Source organism: Castanea sativa, chromosome 11, assembly GCF_040712315.1.
Source record: "Castanea sativa cultivar Marrone di Chiusa Pesio chromosome 11, ASM4071231v1".
NCBI lineage: Eukaryota > Viridiplantae > Streptophyta > Magnoliopsida > Fagales > Fagaceae > Castanea > Castanea sativa.
In genome coordinates this window covers 53,646,292-53,666,035 of record NC_134023.1, presented here as the reverse complement: position 1 = coordinate 53,666,035, position 19,744 = coordinate 53,646,292, and the positions used below count along the sequence as shown (strand labels likewise).

At 31.2% G+C, this 19,744-nt stretch overlaps 2 protein-coding genes across 2 annotated transcripts; both read right to left on the bottom strand.

Moving 5' to 3' along the window:
* Positions 1 to 5,461: 5,461 nt before the first annotated feature.
* Positions 5,462 to 6,272, bottom strand: LOC142617887 (putative invertase inhibitor). Its single transcript, XM_075790868.1, has one exon. It carries the CDS (start codon positions 6,208 to 6,210, stop codon positions 5,662 to 5,664), a length of 549 nt encoding a protein of 182 aa, XP_075646983.1. The 5' UTR covers positions 6,211 to 6,272; the 3' UTR covers positions 5,462 to 5,661.
* Positions 6,273 to 8,315: 2,043 nt separating this feature from the next.
* On the bottom strand, positions 8,316 to 14,424 carry LOC142614547 (protein TRIGALACTOSYLDIACYLGLYCEROL 4, chloroplastic). Its single transcript, XM_075787081.1, is given in 5 exon segments — positions 8,316 to 8,810; positions 9,300 to 9,616; positions 11,115 to 11,496; positions 12,143 to 12,392; positions 14,072 to 14,424. Coding segments are annotated over 5 exon segments (1,419 nt in total). The 5' UTR covers positions 14,344 to 14,424; the 3' UTR covers positions 8,316 to 8,612.
* Between the last annotated feature and the right edge of the window lie 5,320 nt (positions 14,425 to 19,744).

The window sequence follows — 19,744 nt, the reverse complement described above, 5'->3', positions numbered from 1 at the left end:
CGATGTTAGAGAAATACCAAAGATAAAGGCTGCCACCTCCACATTAAAGACCCTGCACCTACCACCCTGGCCGCATTAATGGGGAAGTGACACCTGAACAGTGGAAGGGAAACTTCTGGTTACTATTCAAAGGCACTGAGAAAAGAAATATCTAGGCTAAGGGGGAGTTGGGGCAACACGTGTACAAAGTATCAAAAAGAGGAGTATTTAAAAAGAAACCTAGAACAGGAATGAGGGACTCCCTTTTTTGTAATCTAAAAGAAAAAGAAAAAAGAGAAAGAGATAATATAAGAACAGCTCTCGGCTTACTTCCGAGCAGGTTGATTTACAATATTCCTTGTTGTTTTCAAGTGTTTGCAATCTTTGGCTTGTCATTTAATCCTCAGACACTTCTAACCTGGGTTTCAAACCCACACTCTACAAATTCATATTGTTTAAGGCTCATTGGGCCTGAGCCCGTAACTGTTCTTGGGGCCAGGTGCAATTGTGCACTTACACATAGTATATACAGTAGTCTAAAATAATATTATAAATACAATTCATTACACATTTAAGCACTTAATAACACTTTTTAAAAAAATTACTTTGTTATTAATTATGTTCTCTAGACACATTTATTGTTGAAAACACCAAAAGTATTAGTTGAGATACAAAACTCTTAATAATATAGAATAAATTTGTATAAAAAAAAAGATAGTATAGAATAAATTACTATCTTATTATTAAAAGAAAGGAATGAAAAAAATGTGAATAATTTTGTCCTTTTACCCTCAATGCCTTTTTTTTTAATACAAATTTTGAAGGGGGGAAAAAAATTTAGCTGCCCCAGGTGGAAAACTCCATCCACCTCCACTCTAATTAAATAATAGAAAATCACATTTTTCCTCTCTCTCTCTCTCTCTCTCTCTCTCTCTCTCTCTCTCTCTCTCTCTCTCTCTCTCTCTCTCTCTCTCTCTCTCATTTGTAATAAATCATAATAAATATTCCCGAGTCGCTAGTCCTTAAAGTAACTTCAAACTACACCAACTTCCGTAATGATTTTGTCCTAGCTTGTACAATTTTATTCTTGGCTTCGAAAATTATTTGAACCAAGGAGTTTTGTTAGAGAATCATGTTTACCAATATAGAGCTTGACAAACGCTTGACGGACAGTTAGAGAGCAGACATAACATCCAAATAAATCATTCAGTGATTCAAAGACAACCCTTATAAATGCTTCCCTTTCTTCCTCTACGTTTAAATTAAGATTTTCTTTGTAAGTTTCAGTTAGTTTAATTGATAAAGTTTTAAAAAGTTGAATAAAAAATTCGGATTTTAATCCCCACCTACACTAAAAAACTAATTAGTGTATGGATTTAATGATAAAAAATACAATAAGAAAGCCGACGTCATATGTTTAAAACTCTATAAATAAAAAAATAAAAATAATAATAATAAGACTCTCTCTCTCTCTGTTTTTTTTTTTCTTTTAAGTGTGTTCAATATATTGTGTGTTGCGTGAAGACATGGTGACTTGGTGAGTAGTTCAAACTGAGTTGATGTGGGAAGACATATATGGTGATCAATTGAATGCTTTCATAATGCGTCTAGGACTTAAATTGCTACCATCGACACTTGTATTTAATCAAAATTGATCTTGAACTTGAAGTGAAAGCATGGTGACTAGTTGAAGGCTTTCATAATGCGTCCAAGACTTAAATTACTCCCTTTCAAGATTTCTATTTAATAGAAATTGATTAAAAGCAAAGTGTCCATTTGCAATTGACTAAAAATGGAATCGCACCTTATAGATATAGTGAAGTAGAATGTTAGGTTATTTACTTCAAGATCAACTGAAGTTAGCCACACATTTTTTTCATCAACTCATTGGTTCTTGGTAGTCAATAGGGCACTTTCTACCAAATATATGTGGGATTTGTACTTATTTTTCCCTTAAACAAAAAAGAAGGTGATTGATTTTTTTTTTTTTCCTTTTTTGAAGCCAATGTTGACAATTCCTTTGCATGCATAATTTTTTTTTTAGTAGGGTCTTGAAATGTCCTTAAAACATTTGTTAATTGTTAATAAATCTTTTTATTTTTTATTTTTGATACCATGCACTTTTAAGGGAAATATAAAAAAATTGTCAAAAAAATATCAATTACTTTTTTATTTTCCCATAAAAAAATTATAATAATATTTCTTAAACCAATATGCTTAGTACGTCCATTAAATTTTTACTTTTTAATGTTCTCACCTTATGTTACTCGTTTCTATAAAATAAAAAATTAAAAACTTATGTTACTCTGGGATTCAATTTCTGTAGACTTCTGCTGGTGCTTGGAAATAGCCTGAATATAGCAAAATGGATCAACTAATATTGCATGTATACGATCTACTGACAACAACTTTGCACCCTTATCCTCTTATATGTTGATATGAAGACAAGAAAAACTTGTGTTTCTAAAAAAAATTTTAATATCTTTTTATTATTATATTAGGAACCCTATTATTGTTTACTTACTTTTTGAATATCATTTCCAAGAAGAATGGAATACCATTAAAAGAAAAAAAAAATCCTGGAAACTATGGAATAGTTAAGCACCTCTTTTCTTTTTTTTTTTTCTTTTTTTTCTTTTTTTTTTTCTGTGAATAATAGTTAAGCACTTGAGCAAAGGTTAATGTATCAACGTTTATATCCTAGCCAAGGGTTTTATACCTAAATTGACACCTCTATATGCACAAAGTACTTAGGGAATAAGGAGGAAAAAGTTTAAACTACGGAGTTAACGGCATGTTATAATTATCTCTTAAAATAGTAAGTATAATCAAGTTGTAATTAAGCGTTTTTGTAATCACTTATATAATCCAAATTTATCTAAAAATCATCAAATTTGGAACCCAACATACATACACATACATAATCCAAGATATCCAAGTTTCTATGCTGGAGTGAAACTATATAAATTAATGTTCTTTTTTTCTTTTTCTTTTTAGAGAAAGAAACTAATTAATGTTAATGATCTCACCTTTCATGAGATATTAATATTATAGATATGGTTCTAACTTACTGTAATAAATTCTAAAGGATTCGTTCACTGTCACATCATGAATCTAATAATTAATCACATGGTGCTGTTCCTACTTCTTAGGCAATCCGCAATCCCTTAACGATTAGGCTTTCCACCCGATTTCATGGCATGTGTTAGCGTACACGTCCTTTCGCGTTTTACTTGAATTAGGAACATAAAAATCATTATGTTGGCGGAATTGTCTGTGCCAAATATTGCTTGTTTATTTATTGGTTCTTTTTTAAAAGAAAAATAAAATAAAAGTTATTTCACCGAGCAATGTAATTTTATATATATATACACACACACTAGCCTCTAAGCACACTCTTACACACTCTTTTATTTTTTGAATTTTTTTTTTTAATAGGAAGATAAATGTGATAATGATTTTTTTAAGGTAAAAAAAAAACATTTTTTGTTTAACTCGTTTTTCTATTTTTTTAAATAAAAAAAAGGAAATGTATAGTTATTTTGAATAAGTAGGTTAATAGGAGAGTGATCCTATTTTGTAAGAAATATTTTAGATGAGAGTTAAAGATAAGTTTTTTACAGTGTTATCCTCAAATTTTTTCCCTACTTAAATGTAAGTTGTAGGGTATTTTGGAATCAGAAAAATGTTCAATCCAAACAGATGAAGCCCCTTAAATAGTATGTAGTATATATATGTGTGTGTGTGTGTGTGTGTGTGTGTGTGTGTGTGTAGTGCTATTTGAATTTTTTTATGAGTGCTTAGCTTAGGGTTCACCATAGACGACTTGGGAATTATTGCAGTTATGATTTTCTCCAAAAACCATTTTCGTGGGTTTTTTTTCAATTGATAAAGTTTTTGTTATTAAATAAGCGACATGCGATCAAATTCAGTATTCAATAAAAAGAAAACTATTAATATCTTGATTAGATGGAAAGAATAATCATCATAAGCCATAGTTTATTGTTATAGGTTCAAATAATTTACTTCAATAATAATCACAGACAATTATGAAAAATGCTATTAAAAAAAGTGTTACAAATTTTAATGTAGCAATAAATATAATTAGTGTACTCTAACTACCTCATAAATGTATAGTATACTTGTAATTCCATAGCACTACTCAACAAATATATATAATTCATTTACCAAAAGAAACCAAGAATATTTAAATCTTTACGTCAAGTCCCATAATTTGTCCTAAATTATTGTAAAACAATGATAAGTTTGGTCCTACTAATTGGATATCAACAAAATCACAGTGCAAGTCAATCTCTTAGTCTGAATCAAAACTGTTAATCCTACTAATTGGATTTGAAGTTTAAACAAAAGCACAGTGCAACCATCAATCAAAATGAAAGTCTTATCCAAACCCTGCTCCCAGTACAGAAAATTCTTACAGTTATTATGACATATGCTTCAGTAGAGATGTTTCAAAAAGCATCATAATCAATAGGTGTGCAAAGATTTTTTGTCTTTCTAATGAGATTGAATGTGTTTTCGTCTGGTCGTCTTTATCGTGTTTGGTAAAGAAATGTATAGATCAATTTTCACATGTGCTTCGGTCATGAAAATGAAACATGAAAAAGGGAAAATCTTTTTTCACACTCGTTAAGTGCATACTGCATATATATAATGTCCACAATTTTTTTAAGCTTGTCTATATTTAATACATGAAATTGATGATATTCACGAATGATTTACATTAACAAGTACTCAACAAACTATATCGGTAACGGTAACAGGAAAAGTAAAATATTCTTTGCTACCTTTATAAAGCTTCTACTCTTAAATAATATCACATCTACAATGATATCAGCCATGATTAGCTGTAATTAGAAGATGCAGTAATGTAAAGCTTGATTAATTGTAACAAAAAGATGCAATAAAGTAAACCATATCACGATTACTAGTAAAGACAATACAAGACTTATAGAACTAGAAGATCCACTATGAGAAGGAGCAATCGTTAGGTATGAATAGCATCTTCTTCTTCTTCTTCTTTTCTTTTTTTTTTTTATTATAAGAAGATAGCAATTTTCATTAAGAAGAAGACAAAAGCATTACATCTTGAGTCAAAGCATCTTCTTCATTTTAAATGAATTCATATTATGCTTTAAAATAAAAATTATATTTTTAATTTTAATTTAATTCATTAAATGAATATTATATATTTATATCAAATTAATCAAAAATAATATTCTTAGGTCCAGAGTCCCAACGTCCCGTTACAGAAAAAAAATAAAAAATAAAAAAACGAAATCTAGAAGAGCTTATATAATAATCTAAGGTTTAGTATTGAAAAAAAGTATATAATAATTTACGGTGAAGATTAATTAGAAGCTACTCTTTCTTGAAGTTAGCTTCAAAACACAACATTATATATATATATACACACACACACACACTAAACTGATTAATCATTTATGTTTGACTCCATCTGTTTGTCTCTAATGAAAGGAACTTACAATCAATATGAAGACAATATCTGCCGTCTAATAAGAACAATAATTTTGAGCCCCAACAATCTTTAACCACTTAAAAAAGAAAAAGAAAAAAAAGAATATGCAATAAGTTAAAATACATATAAGAAACCAAACTGGTACAAAACATTGAATAAAGACAAGCACCAACGTGCGTGAATCAACTTAACATATTAACAATGGAAAGCGCTATAGCAGACAACTGAAACGTGTTGTTGTTTCTCTTTGTCAATGGCGAAACCACACCTTTCTCTTCCTCGAATCCATCTTCACATGTTGTAGAGGCATCTAAGACTGAACTCACTTCAATGTTAGCATCGTCATAGCGCTTAGCCTTGTAGTCTTTCAGGGCTTGACTAAGAGTAGGTACAGCATCGGAATAAAGATCAAAGCAGTCACTCAAGCAGGACTTAATGAAAGAGTCTGAGTTTTTGTTCTCTAGGAGCTTCTTGATGTGGTTCCTTGTGTTTGTAACGTTTTGTTTGATTAACTTGATGGATATCTTACCAAGTTCACGAAGATCATCAACACTCTGGCTTTTTGGGTCTGCTTGGAGAGAGTCTACACAGAAGTTGTAGCTTAGGTTTGGATCTGTCTGCGAGCATTTCTTGCAAGTTTCATGGATGAGCTTGTTGGCGTTTATGGCATGGAAGGTGGAGATAAACAAGAGTAAAAGAGGGAGGGAATAGGAAGAGAAGAGAGGCCTCATTTTGTAGTTTATAGGATATCTTCTAGCTGTTCACAGGAGAATGATTTATAATGGTGAGATAGATGGGTAGTCGTAGGCAGTTTGGATAATCGATCCTTAATTTCTAAAGATATGAAAAGAAGAAAAAATAGGGGTAAGCTTTGAGTTAAAAGCAAGGCAGCAGAATAATTAATGACAGACTAAGAATATTTAACTTTAAACTCAATCAATTATAACGTACATGTGATAATACTAAGGGATTGAGTTAGTGATTTTTAAAACCTCATGATATTCAGATGTCATTCAAAACTTGTATACAACATTTTAAGGTCACTTCTAAAAAATTCCTCCATGTAATAAATAATAATAACTATGCGTGTGTGAAATAGGACAACTACATATACTAGATAAAAAAGTCAAGTGCTCGAAAAGCTATTAATATTCTCGTTTTTCAATATATATATTCGTACCCTTTACTTTTTTAATTTCCTTAAGGCTGGTTCTCTATAACATAACTAAAAATTACTTAAAAAAAGAAATTTATTAATATAAATTTCTTATTATATTATTCTATTAGTTTTTAATTGATCTAACTATTTAGAATTAGAATTATTTGAAATTAGAATCTATCTTAAAATCTATCTAGAATTAGAATAAATAAGGTTTTCAAAAAAAAAAAAAGAATAAATAAGTAAGATTAAAATGTGTAGAATAAGATTCTAATCTAATTAGATTTCATTTCGAATATTAATCGTTATGTTCGAGAATATATTCATTCAACTATTTAATATTTATTTGAAATTCTATTATATATATATATATATATATATATATGTACATGTGTTAATTGATTGTTTTTTCCTTTAAAATATTTTGTTATTTTATAAGAAAGAGAAACAATGAAGCTAGGGTGACAACTTAAAACAATTTCACAACATCCCCAATTTGCCTACCACCTCATACCTAGTTCAAACCTCGGTCTACAACTTAAAATGTTTTTTAATATATAGCCCATGTGTAAGGTGGTATGGGAAAATTATGTGGTGTTAAAAGGATTATTCTAAATTTTTATAATGATCCTAACTTTACCATATAAGAAATAAAAAGGGAGACACGGTATATTGTGATTGATAAAGTTCTTTAGGTGTTATACATTACCCAACCACAAGGTTGGTTTTTATTTATTTTGGATAAATTTTGATAATTACAACAGGAAGGGAGAATTTGAACTTTGAATGTCATAAACACACAATAGATTTCAATTAATTAAGTTACAAGACTCTTGAAATCACATGGTTGAATTTAATTGAGAAATATTACAATACATAAACAATTATACTTAAATTTTACCCTTTAAACAAATATGTTAGGAACATAAATTCACAATTTATTAAAGTGACAAGTTATGTCTATGGAATAACACAACTTTAAGATAAATCCATCGTTGATACTACTTATATTGTACACCAACATAATAGGTTCCCATAGTCAACAATTGTGTCCATACTTATTAACGGATTTTTGTTCGCTTGTGAGATAGAGAGTTTCATGAAGGCTTGTAGAGTTGAGCTTCTAAATACACGTCATCATTGTTCCCCAATTGATTCAATAAAGTATGAGTTACGACACATAAAACATGGAAGTATGGGACCTTGTGTGTTGTCCAAGTATAAAAAATGACGCTAGCTTATATTATTAGAATATAATTGGGATGATACTTGACATGACATAAATTTGGAGTGCATTGAAAATCTAAAGTCATTTCAGATCAAATTATTATATAGGGAGCATCTTCTTGCATGCACGGCTCATTTCATCAAAATGTTGAAGTGTGCCTCATTTAATTTACCAAGAACTTAAAACAATACCTCATTTCCTTCAAAAGGCCAAGATGAAATATAATATTTTGAATTGTTTGATCTTCTCCATTCTCCCTAATTTTCCGTACTAAGACTCAGTTATTTTGGAATTTGGATACTAGGATATAATGTAATTTTCCAGTATGTTCTATAGCTCATACTCTTCGTTTACTTCACCGTAAATGAGCAACTTTGCAACCACAGCCAAATACATCAAAACCTTGCAAGTTACGAGTGAACTTCAATACTTCATGGAGGCCATATTCATAAACAATGACACCAATTTCAGGTTCATATAAAACGCCAAAATGAATCAAATAACAAACTAAAATTTGTCCATTAGTTCTCGACTTCCAGACCATTGGCCAGGCCGACATTCAGGTGATACTCCAGGAGAGTCTCTCTCTCTCTCTCTCAAACACGCAATCACACACGGAATAGACTTGATTCCAATATGAAACGGATGGAAGAAAAGCTTCTTGTGAATTTTGCAGCCAATGTTTTCTAGATGAGAATATTAGTGCCTCAGGCAAAACAGTGTGAGCCAAAGAAGGAAAAAAAATGTTAAAACTCAAATACACGCAACTCAATCATCCCCTCTTTTCTTTTTGGAGAATACCAAGCAACAACTTTCCCAGATTGCAGAAGCCTTAAGGAGTAACTTAAGCTATATATGAAATCCTCTACATGCGGGCCACGTCTCCCAGGCGAAGAATCCAGCAAAACCCTAGAATCGACTCGAAAGACAATGGGCCCTGCAATCTGCAAGAACAAGTTCACAAGGTAAGATCATTAGAGTTTTCTAATTGACTTCAATATATTCAGCCAAAATTTAATAAACTGAGCTACTTATAGAGAATTAGTAGATTCAGCTTCAACATTTTTTTATGAATTATGCATTGGTAGTAATCTGCTAAAGTAGCACAACCACTTTTACCTCCTTTCATTTTTAAAAACTATGAGATAAAATAAAATAATCATATATAAATAAATAAATTTTGGATAACAACTTTTCTTGGCAGACCACATCATCCAATAAGGGTACATGCCCAATTATCTGCATTTTGCATCTCAAATTGGTCCTATTAAAACACACAAGATTGACATTTCAGCGTAATGGTGCTTCTACCCCTTCAAAAGGTAGATGAGGTCTTGTGTTTGACCAATTAGAGTGGGAAACTATGGGTTTTGGGATTATTCTATCTTTTTTTTTTTTTGGTTAGAGAGGGGGAGCTACAATGTATGATTTACCTGCTGTTGAAAGATCAAATTAAGCCTTGGAGAAGACACTGGATTTTCTGCACTATTAGCAGAAGACCTCTTCAAACCATTGAGCACCCTTCTGGCAAAAGCTGATGCAGAACAAATATCCAAGCGAGTATCAACCCTGGTCAGGTCTCCATACGGCTTTCTGAAATTGCCATGCTGGAAAGTATAGCATACTGAACCAAATAAGTCAGCACTCAATGGGCTTCTCTTCTTAGCATTCAAAGAAATTTCCTCATCTTCCCTTGATGCAGTAGCCACCAAGCTCTCACTGCCCCCAAACCAGGCCGCACATGTGCCACCTAAGTTGTATGGTTAATAATAAGATAGAAAACAAGTAAAAGATTACATCTAAATGTTCTCCAATAACAGGATAAGAGAAAAGAAAACAGTAACGTATGCACCACGAGTAAATATCACAAGCAATTGTGTTGCACTTTATAAGTAATTTATACTGTCATCTCCTGCACCATGCTTAGTATCATATGTTTCATTACAATCTTTAGCTATATTCTGGGGCCATGATTGTTCCAATCACTACGTATTTACTAAGTCCCTGTTTGAGGATATTGACTACAGTTAGGGGCAAGAATTAATGGATAATGATGCAATTTGAGGAAGTTTACAAAGGTGCAATTTTTTTTTAATCAATTGTGTAATGCTATGTATTTTCAGCAATGGTGCAATGGTTTCTGTCATTTAAGTTATCGGGGATTAAGCTAGACCAACGCATAAAACCCAAGATAGTACAATTACAAGATCTAATCCTCCAATGAAAGCATGAAACTCCACATTTTTTGTACCAAATCAGGGTGAAAAAGAGGGTGTACTTGGCTATGCCGGGAAATGGTTAAGCCAAAAGATATTAATTAAGATGAATTATATGGATTGCTCTACAGTATGGCAGCATCTAGAAATTGATTGATAGGTAGAGAAGTTGTACTTGTGTTTGTTTTCTAAGAGAGAGTTCCTGATCCATGAATGGACAGTAGCTATCATGTCAAGAAACACTTCAAAGCCATTGAAAGGTGTTCTCTGCATGTGGAGGGGATTGAGGCCACTTGATAATGGTTACGATATAATTCTAATGGGAAAACTAAAGCAGCCAATTGAAGTACACACACACACACACACACACAACACAAACATAAATATATTGAAAATACGTTCAGAATGTTTTCTTTGGTTTCTTATTTTTTGGTTGGGAGGGGGTGTCAGAAAAGAGGTCACTTTATAGTCTAGAGATTCTATTTTAAGTAGGAAGTAATATAGATATAAGCTACTAAGAAGGACAAGTATGTATTTCCATTTACATGAAGTAAATACATTGTATGTTGAGAAAAACATACACACACTTATCTACTTGGTTAAACTGGGTATAAAAGTTCCTACAGTTTTCACCATGTCATAGAATGGGGCAGTCTATGCCCTGTTTATGACAATTCTATTAGCAATCACACTTGGAGTGCATTTGGATTTTGCGAATTTTTGGTAGTTTATTTGCACTGAGTTTATATCAAAGATATAGCTTTTGGTAAATTTTATGTTAAATGTGTGACAAAAAGCTAAAAGCTAGTTTATTTCCAAAAGGCTAAAAGCTAGATTATTTGTTAAAAACTGAGACAAAAAGCAAAAAAAAAAAAAGCAAAACCCAAACACACACTTGGTTTTTCTTTCTCATTTGTAATATTTATCAACAATCTGAGAAAAAAATTTTAGAGCGGAAAAATGAGAATTTATAAAAGAATTACTAAAAAAAGATAGATGAAGAAAAAGAAACATATTTGAGCAGAAAATTACCAATAATTCCAGATATAGCTGAATGTGGTTCTTTGAGACGCTCATCATATGAAGGTCTCCAAAACAAACCCCTGTCTGTCTTCACCATGACATCTTCCTCTTTCTCCTTTTGTCTCCAGAAGTCCCGGCGCTTCTCATAAGAAAATGCAGCCTTTGCACATAAGCCAGGCAATAGAGCAAGCGGTGCCTTACCATTGTTGGCATCAAGCGCCTGAGGATGTCCACTATTTTTGTGTAAACCAAAGCGGTATCGCAATCCAGATTTAGAAACAAGTGATGAAAGATCTAATGATATGGACTCCGGCACATCCCAATATTGCCCTTTATGGTCAATGAACAACTCAGGCCATGCAGCCTCCAAAGTAATATCATGATTAGGAAGCTGCAAATGTACATTAAAGATTAAGAAATATTGGTCATTTATTCATCCACCATAACTAGAACTACAGAAGAATTAAAATTTAAAAAAATTTAAAAAATTAAAAAAAGAAAAAAAAAAAAAAGATTGACATATTGATCATTGTTTCTCTTCCTTACAAAATAACAAAATAATGGTAAAGTTCTATAATTTAGCTTCATCAGCAGAACATGTCATGTACTTGTGATGCAGTTCAATAGTTTGTTAAGCAAAACATTGACATTTGTTTAGGTAATTAAAGAAAACTTGTATGTTGAGATATTTAACATATGTTACTGTACAGATTATCAGTTTTTAAGCATATATAAAGCATATGTATGTACAAAGACCAAAGCATGTCCACAACTCCACATACTCAAAAACTCCTAAAGTCTATATATCTATCCCTTGTCAGGGAGACCTGTTTTAGAAGGAAGATGCTTCAGTTACAAGGTAGAGGTACATAAAATCTAGCCAAAAGCAAGGAAAAAACATGCAGCCAACCCAACAATCTGCAAAACAGAAAATACAGCTACCTAGAAAAATTATTTTGAAGGAGAAAACTTGGTGTTCTGTATGATTGTTTATAGAATATAAGGAATATATATAGAAATATGGCTGCTATGCGTGCCTTCTGGTAGAGCATCATTTTGTGCCGGCGTCCTTTTCTCTCACCATGTCCTTCTGTGCTTAACATTATGGATGAGGAGGGACTCAGAGCAAGCTGTGAGCTTAATCCCAACGAATAGAGGGATTTGTCCAAGAAATGCTTTGCCACATCCTTGAATCCAGGAAGTTCCCACTCACCACCATTAGAAAATTCAGCTTTAATAGAAGAAATTAATTTCTTTGGACGGAACTGCCCAATTAATCCAAGCCACCTGTACTCACAAATATTATTTAAGATGCCGATTAGTATGTCAGATATTTAGAAATTTTAGGTACAATAAGATATCATTGACAAAAATGTTATATAAGGATTTTTTTTTTTTTTTTGGGTCAAGTTCCAACAATAGCAAAGCATTAGTCCCACATCTTTTGGGGTCAGCTATAAACCCTCAACAAATTAGACAAGTTCCAATTCTCAATTTCTAACCCATGAAGTATCCCTACTTCTATAAGGAGAAATACTCAAGGAACAAGGACATCAAAATTCAAATTTTCAAACATCAACATTTGTGTGGCTAACAAACATGCCCAAGCCTCATGAAGCAGAGGTCACTTCTTGAAAAGTTTCTAATCTGGTGCAAATAAACATGCCCAAGCAAGCATAAGTAATTATGAGGGAATTAAAATGAATTTATGGAAGTGGAATAGGTCAAGAAAAGATCGTGAATTAACTCAATTGTTTTAATTTTTAAATACAATTCAAACATAAACATTTGCGTGGCTAACAAAATTTATTATGTTGAAATTAACTCAAATCAGTAAATTTATTTTCAAGCTTTAGTAAGAACACAAGTAATATTGATAGGGTTAGATATTTCAAGTTAAGCTAAGCAGCGTTTTTTTCAAACTTAAGCTAAGCAGCATTTTCTGAACCTATGCCCAATAGGACAAAGAATGCCAAACCTTAACTTTTAAGATTGATCACAGACTGCATTACTTAAAGAACAAGAAGTTACAACATGTTATTACGGGGTGGGGAGGGGAAGGGGGGGTGAGGATTGTCAAAAGTTGCACGAAATGACATCTTTATATTACCAACTCAATCAACCATAAGCCTTGTTCAAAAAAAATTATGGATATCATGTTCTATGCTGTTCTTTAATTTTCCTTAAAAGATTAATTCAATTAAGCCAACAACGACAACAACCAAGACTAATTGGGATTGGCCAAGTGTATTCTTTTTTGCCATTCTATCACATCCAAAGCCATATTCTCTATTACCTACTTAATTGACATGTCCTTTTTTTCTTACTACTTTCACTGATTTTTTTTGGTTTTTCTTTACCTTTTTTCATTCCCTCAACTTGAATCAACCCACTCTTCCTTATTTATGCATTAACCATTTTCCTTTGCACATTACCAAATTATCTCAAGCGTCTCTCTGTCCCTCATCATCTTATCAATATGGACCACATCACCTTTAAACAAATTTCCTCATATTTTTTCAAATCTCATCTAATTTCCACTAATTCATCATAATATTCTCATTTCAACTACCCTCATTTCAATTTATGAATTCAACTAAGCCAAGTTAACCCAAAATTAGAGAACCTGAATCCCTCTTCTTCGCCTTCATTTTCTCAGCCACTAAACACAAACTCCAAGTAAGGCAGAGTGAGAAAGAGAGTTTGGCTATATATTTTTTAAATCCGTTTGGTTACTGAAAACAGTCAAAACACAGCAGCAAACAACAGTACAAGCTTTCTACTTCCATGTTTATTGACTAAATTCTTTCTTAAATTTAACCCGCAAAAAATAAAACCCACTCAAATTCTCAAACTCAAGACTTGAATTACAGTTTCCATTCCCCCAGATATTCCTAGCTACCAAACAAAGCACAAGGCAAGAAAATAAAACAAGACGTTTCAACAATGATTGCCCATATACATACCAGTTAGCAGTGTCTGGCCTGAGCAAGAGAGTCTGAAGAGCAAAAGAGCCCAACTCCTTGTGAGCAGTGGGTCCAAAAGAGGGAATAATTCCCAGAGGGAACCCATTTCCCAAAAGTGAGACTTGCTGAATCCTTAGGGCTTGGTTGGCTCGAGCCCCATCCAGTGGAAATGGCTCGCCAGGGATGGCTCGGGCTGAGCCCTCCAGGTTCCTTGGTGATGACACTTTCAGGTCCTAGAAAGTGGAGTCCATTGCTGTCCTCAGTTTCGCCATTTGTTTTTTCTTCTTCTTCTGAAATGCGTGTGTTGGTTTGGTTTGGGTGAGAGAGTTGTTGAGGGTTTTGGACCTTTTTGGTGTTGTATTTTACTTTCCTTATCTCCGTCTCGGTTTTTTTTTTTGTTTTTTTATTTTTATTTTTTTGTCATTACATAATGGGTTTTAGTTCCTTTTTGTTTTTTGTTTTGTGGGTTTCTGCTTCGACAGGTGACATTGGTTTTTGCTAATTTTAAGGTGATTTAAGTTTCTGGCTTCGTATTAAAAAGTCAGTTTATTTTACTATTCAGTTTATTATTGTTATTATTCATAAGTTTCATTATATTTTTTGGTACTATTCATGAGTCTCATTGTATTATTTCAGTTAACTTTTACATTTATTTACAGTACTTTCAATAAAAAGTTTTCAGTTTCAGCAAAATAAGTAAATTTCAAACAAATCCTTTAAGTTTTTTTTTTTATATAATTTTTTTCCTTTTTTTAATACTCCTAAAGTGAACAGAGATTCTTTCTCCCATAAAAAAATAGGTGAATAGAGATTGCTTTTGCGGGACACCTTGTTGGATTCCTCCTACTAATATCCATCTTTGCTTATTTTTATTATTCTTTTTATGGGAAAAAAATAAATAAAGGGTGATTTTTGTTGGCATTTTCTATGTAGGCGTAATCATAATGGCACGCTATCCACTAAATTTGAATGACCCATAGTTTGGCATTCATCCCCATTAAGGACGCTAATAAACATGAAGCGAGAACATGGATCTTTTTACCCTTATTTTTATTATTAGGTCCGGTTAACATTAATCTTTTAGGTCTGGTTTTTCTTTGAACTGAAACCATTACGATCCCCTTTACTAAGAAAGTTATGTCAATTTGCTTGATTTTAAGATTTTTTTTAAAACAATTGAATTTGGTTTTGAAGCATGAGCATTCAAAATGAAGAGAATTTCACCTTTTTGAAGATGGAATCACATTTACTCAATCAAAAAGTCTAATTGTTTATCAAATCTCAGTTAAACTTAGTCATAATAATATTTTCAAAATTTTCATGAAAATTTGGTACTTTACATTGAAACAGGTTAAACGATAACGTTGAAGCTGTCTGTGTTATGTAAGAATTGGTAATTTACTGGGATAAAATGGGAAATCGCAAATAATATGACATTCAACCATACAACAATGGTTTAAAACTTGAAAAATAATATTTTCCTTGACTGTATCTAACATCACAACCAACATAATAAATAATATAATCAATTCCCACAAAACATTTGTTTTGCGTTTGAAATACTATGATTAACATACACTAGCCTCTTAGCATGCGCGTCAGCGCGTGCTTAGAGGCTCTTCTATATATATATATATATATATATATATATATATATATATATATTTTTTTACGGTTAATAATTTTAATTCATCATAGTTCGCGATTGTTTCATTCTTCAATTACAAAAATACTTAGAGGTGTGATGAGATTTAGATAAAAAAATTATTTCACCTACAAATGCATAATTTCATCACACTTTTAGATGTTTTTGTGATTGAAGAATGAAACAATCACTAATTATGATGAATAAAAATTATTAACCTTAAAAAAAATAGAAGATCCTCTAAGCACGCATATGAGCGCATGCTTAGAGGCTAGTTTTTTTTTAAGGGCTAATACTTTTTATTTAATTATCTTAATTTGGAAAGAAACCCAAAAAGAGATGTGTGGGATATTTTTAAATAGAGATAGTGTGTGCTAATTTTTAATAAAAAGATGCATCAAAAGTGTGTGAAATATTTCTTTTTGTGTGAGATGAGATAATATGTGCTAATTTTTAGGGAAAAAATGATGTGTTTTTGAAAAAATATTTTTAAAGCAGTCTACTAATGGTGCTTTAATCAGATGGTAAAAAAGAAAAAGAAAAAAAAACACTAATGTAACTAAAAAGAAAACACTTACATGATATATATTAGATTTTTTTTTTTTTTTTTCCTTTTTTCAGAAGAGTATATATTAGAGAGTTGGAACTAAAATTTAGGAATAAATAGTTGGTAAATCGCTTAACCGTAAGATATAGGAGTATTGAGTAAGTCTAGTACCACAAACTTTTCCACAATTTTGGCACAATTTTACTACATGGCAACTCGTGAGTGGTGAAATCATGGACCCACATGGATCCATCATTTTATTTCCACCACTCACAAGTTGCCACATAGCAAGACTGTGACAAAGTTGTGGAAATATTTGTAGTACTAGACTTACTCAGGAGTATTAGAGAGCTGGAACTAAAATTTACGAGCAAGTAGTTTGTAAACTGCCTTTTTTTTTTAATTTAGTTTAAATTTAGGAGTTTTTAAATTAACAATTTTATATATATATATATATAACCATATTATATAAGTTTTGTAAACTATAAATTTGAAGGTATTTTGGACATCAAAATTGAGGATTCTAGATAGGAGAAGCCTCTTAAATAGTAGTAGTATAGATAACTTTTAAAACTTAAATATGAGACAATATAAATTAGTTAATACAATATTGTTGAGTAATATTAATACAAAACTCAAAACAACAAAATTTAAAACAAGAGAAACTAGAGATTTTGCATTTCTCAAGTTTACGTCTTGGAAGTTGGACCAGTCAGGAGATTCCTCCATTTTTATTTGAACCATAGCACACTGAAAATGTCAAAATGTGAAACACACGATGGCTAATACACAAAACCAAATTAAGCAATATAATATAAATTTCATTATGTTTGTGGTGCCACTTTATATGCATTTTAAATAGCCATAGTAATCAAGTAATCATGTGTTTTAAGAAAATTTTCACTATATCATGTAATTGATAAAACTATCATATATTTAATTGCAAACATATAACGGTCATAATGATGCCATGTGTTCCAGTTTTTTTTTTTTTTTGAGGGGACATGTGTTCCAGTTAGGTTGAATAAATTTCCCTATTGTATTTGCAATATGGGGCTCTTATATTATTCCTCACTACTCAACAAATGAAGAATTAGGAATGCTATAGCATATAATCGCTGTGTATCAAAAGCTCCTATAAGGGATTATTCTCCATGAGACACAACATTCAATCACTATAAGGAGAAAATAGTTAAGGATCATGTTTTGTAGGTTTTATAAAAAGAAAATATAGTGTCCGTTTAGATAGAACTTATTGCTGAAAATTGAAAACACTGTAGCAAAATAATTTTTAAATGTGTGAATAGTGCTGCAGGACCTATTTTTAATAAAAAATTGCTTAAAAAGTACGTGAACAGTGCGCGCATAGTATGCGCACAGTACGCACACAGTGCGTGCTCTGCACACTTGTCCCCCCGCAGCAGAAACCAAGAAAAAAAAAAGCAAAACGTGGACGCGCTATCCAAACTCCACCACAATCACATTGTTTAATATTGCATCGTAATTTAATTTTTACAAACTTATGCAAAACATCTTAGGATAATCCAAATATTCAAGAGAAAAAAATTTACATGTAAAGCATCCCGAAATACTCATAATCCATTCAACAAGTCACATTGTATCAATTAATAAGCTTTAAAACAAAAGTTTTCATTTAATCAATAATTGAATCAAGCTTTCTCTTCTAGTTTGTAAGAATTATTATTTCCATTTTATCTTCAATGTCTTATATGATAATATGGAAACAAGAAACATATTTAAAAAAAAAAAAATACAATTTTAAGAATTACATATATGTTGTATATATAAGCATATAGATAGATAGGTTGTAATAATGATATTTGAGTTTGGAGAGTATTGTTTTAAAAAGATGACAAAAAGAAAATTCAAGTTCTAAAATTTTTCTAAGTGAAATTCAAAATTCAGCAATTTTAATCAATTGAAATGATCAAAAAAAATTGATATGGAGTTTCTGCCTAACTCAATCGATGTTCAATTCCTGTTCGATCGATCAAAAAAACCCTTTGATTGATGCTCAATTCTTCTTGATCGATTGAGACTTGTAAAAGTTGAATTTTTGTAGAATTTTCTGATAACTTTTCTAAATGTTTGAAAATGTTTCAAGCCTTATGAACGGTTTTATAAAATATTTTAACTCTCCATATGTGTCTTTTGATGGAATATAACTCTATGGGTAAAAATAGTGGTTTATGTTCACTTGAAATTAATCTTTTTCTCTCCAAAAGTTAGTTTCAAAGAAACATAATAAATTTTATGGGTATTCTCCAAAATTGTTATTTGTAGAATCCAACAACTTGGTTGTATCTTGGGGACAAATTTGTGATAACCTTTTAGCAACAAATGAGTGGGGACAAATATTGTCTAAGGATAACAATTTTGTGCCTCTAAGTTATCTTAATTTTTTATGTTTGTCTTTTGTATTCACTTTGTTCTTCCTTTGTTACTTTGTGTAATATTCTCAACAATATATAATTCATTAATTTATTTTCACAAAAAAAAAGTGATTTGAAACTAGGGGTTTTATGCAAGCACATCTAGACTGCGATTACTACTTAAGGCTAAATTTGTTTGGAGTGAAAATAAGGAGGATGAAAAATGGGGGGAAAAATGAGAGATTTTGAGTGGGAGGGATGTTTGGTTGAAATGATTTTTTTTTTTTGGAGAAATAATATATTCATAATATTTTTACAACAAATCATAAGTGACAGGTTGTTATTGTTGGGGTAAAAAGGTAATATTAGTGTTAAGTTCAAATTTGAACTAATAACAACTAAGCACCTATGATTTGTTATGAAAATGAAAAATATTATGGATGTAACACTTCTCTTTTTTGTTAAAGGAGAAAGGAGAAAATGGTGCCCCCAACCCACCCTAAAAAAATGGAGAGAAAATGAGAAGGAGAAGTGGTTGAATAAAAATTACTTATCAAACCCTTTTCCTGCCCAAAGTAAACTCACGTCTAAAGTGTTTTTTTTTTTTTTTCTTTTTCTTCTTCTTCTTTGCAACGTCAAACTCTAGGTTATTTGCAACGTTAAACTCCTGAACTCTTTTTTTCTTTTTCTTTTTCTAGGTTTATTGCAACTTTAAACTTTTTATTTCTTTTCTAGATTCTTTTTCTCCTCACATTAAATCTTTTTTTTTTTCCTTTTCCTTTTCTTTTTCTGGGTTCTTTGCTCCAGGTTGCTTATTTTATTTAAAAAAAATATACCTTTTTCCTTTATAAAATATTTATATATAAAAAGTTATGTAACAAGGGTATAAGAATAAATTTAAACAAACTCTAATTTCTATCCTCCACTTTCCCACCCTCCAACTAAACACAAATAACATAAATTAAAATATTTTCTATCTCCCTACTTTTCCATCCCCTCCCCATTTTTTTATCCTCTCAATTTTTTATCCTCCAGGACTTTAAGTGATAGTTAAACTCTAAGCCCAACTTAAACAATTATAGATAAGA

Excerpts from the sequence above, each read along its gene's own strand:
- LOC142617887 (XM_075790868.1), bottom strand. The coding sequence starts at position 6,210 with ATGAGGCCTCTCTTCTCTTCCTATTCCCTCCCTCTTTTACTCTTGTTT.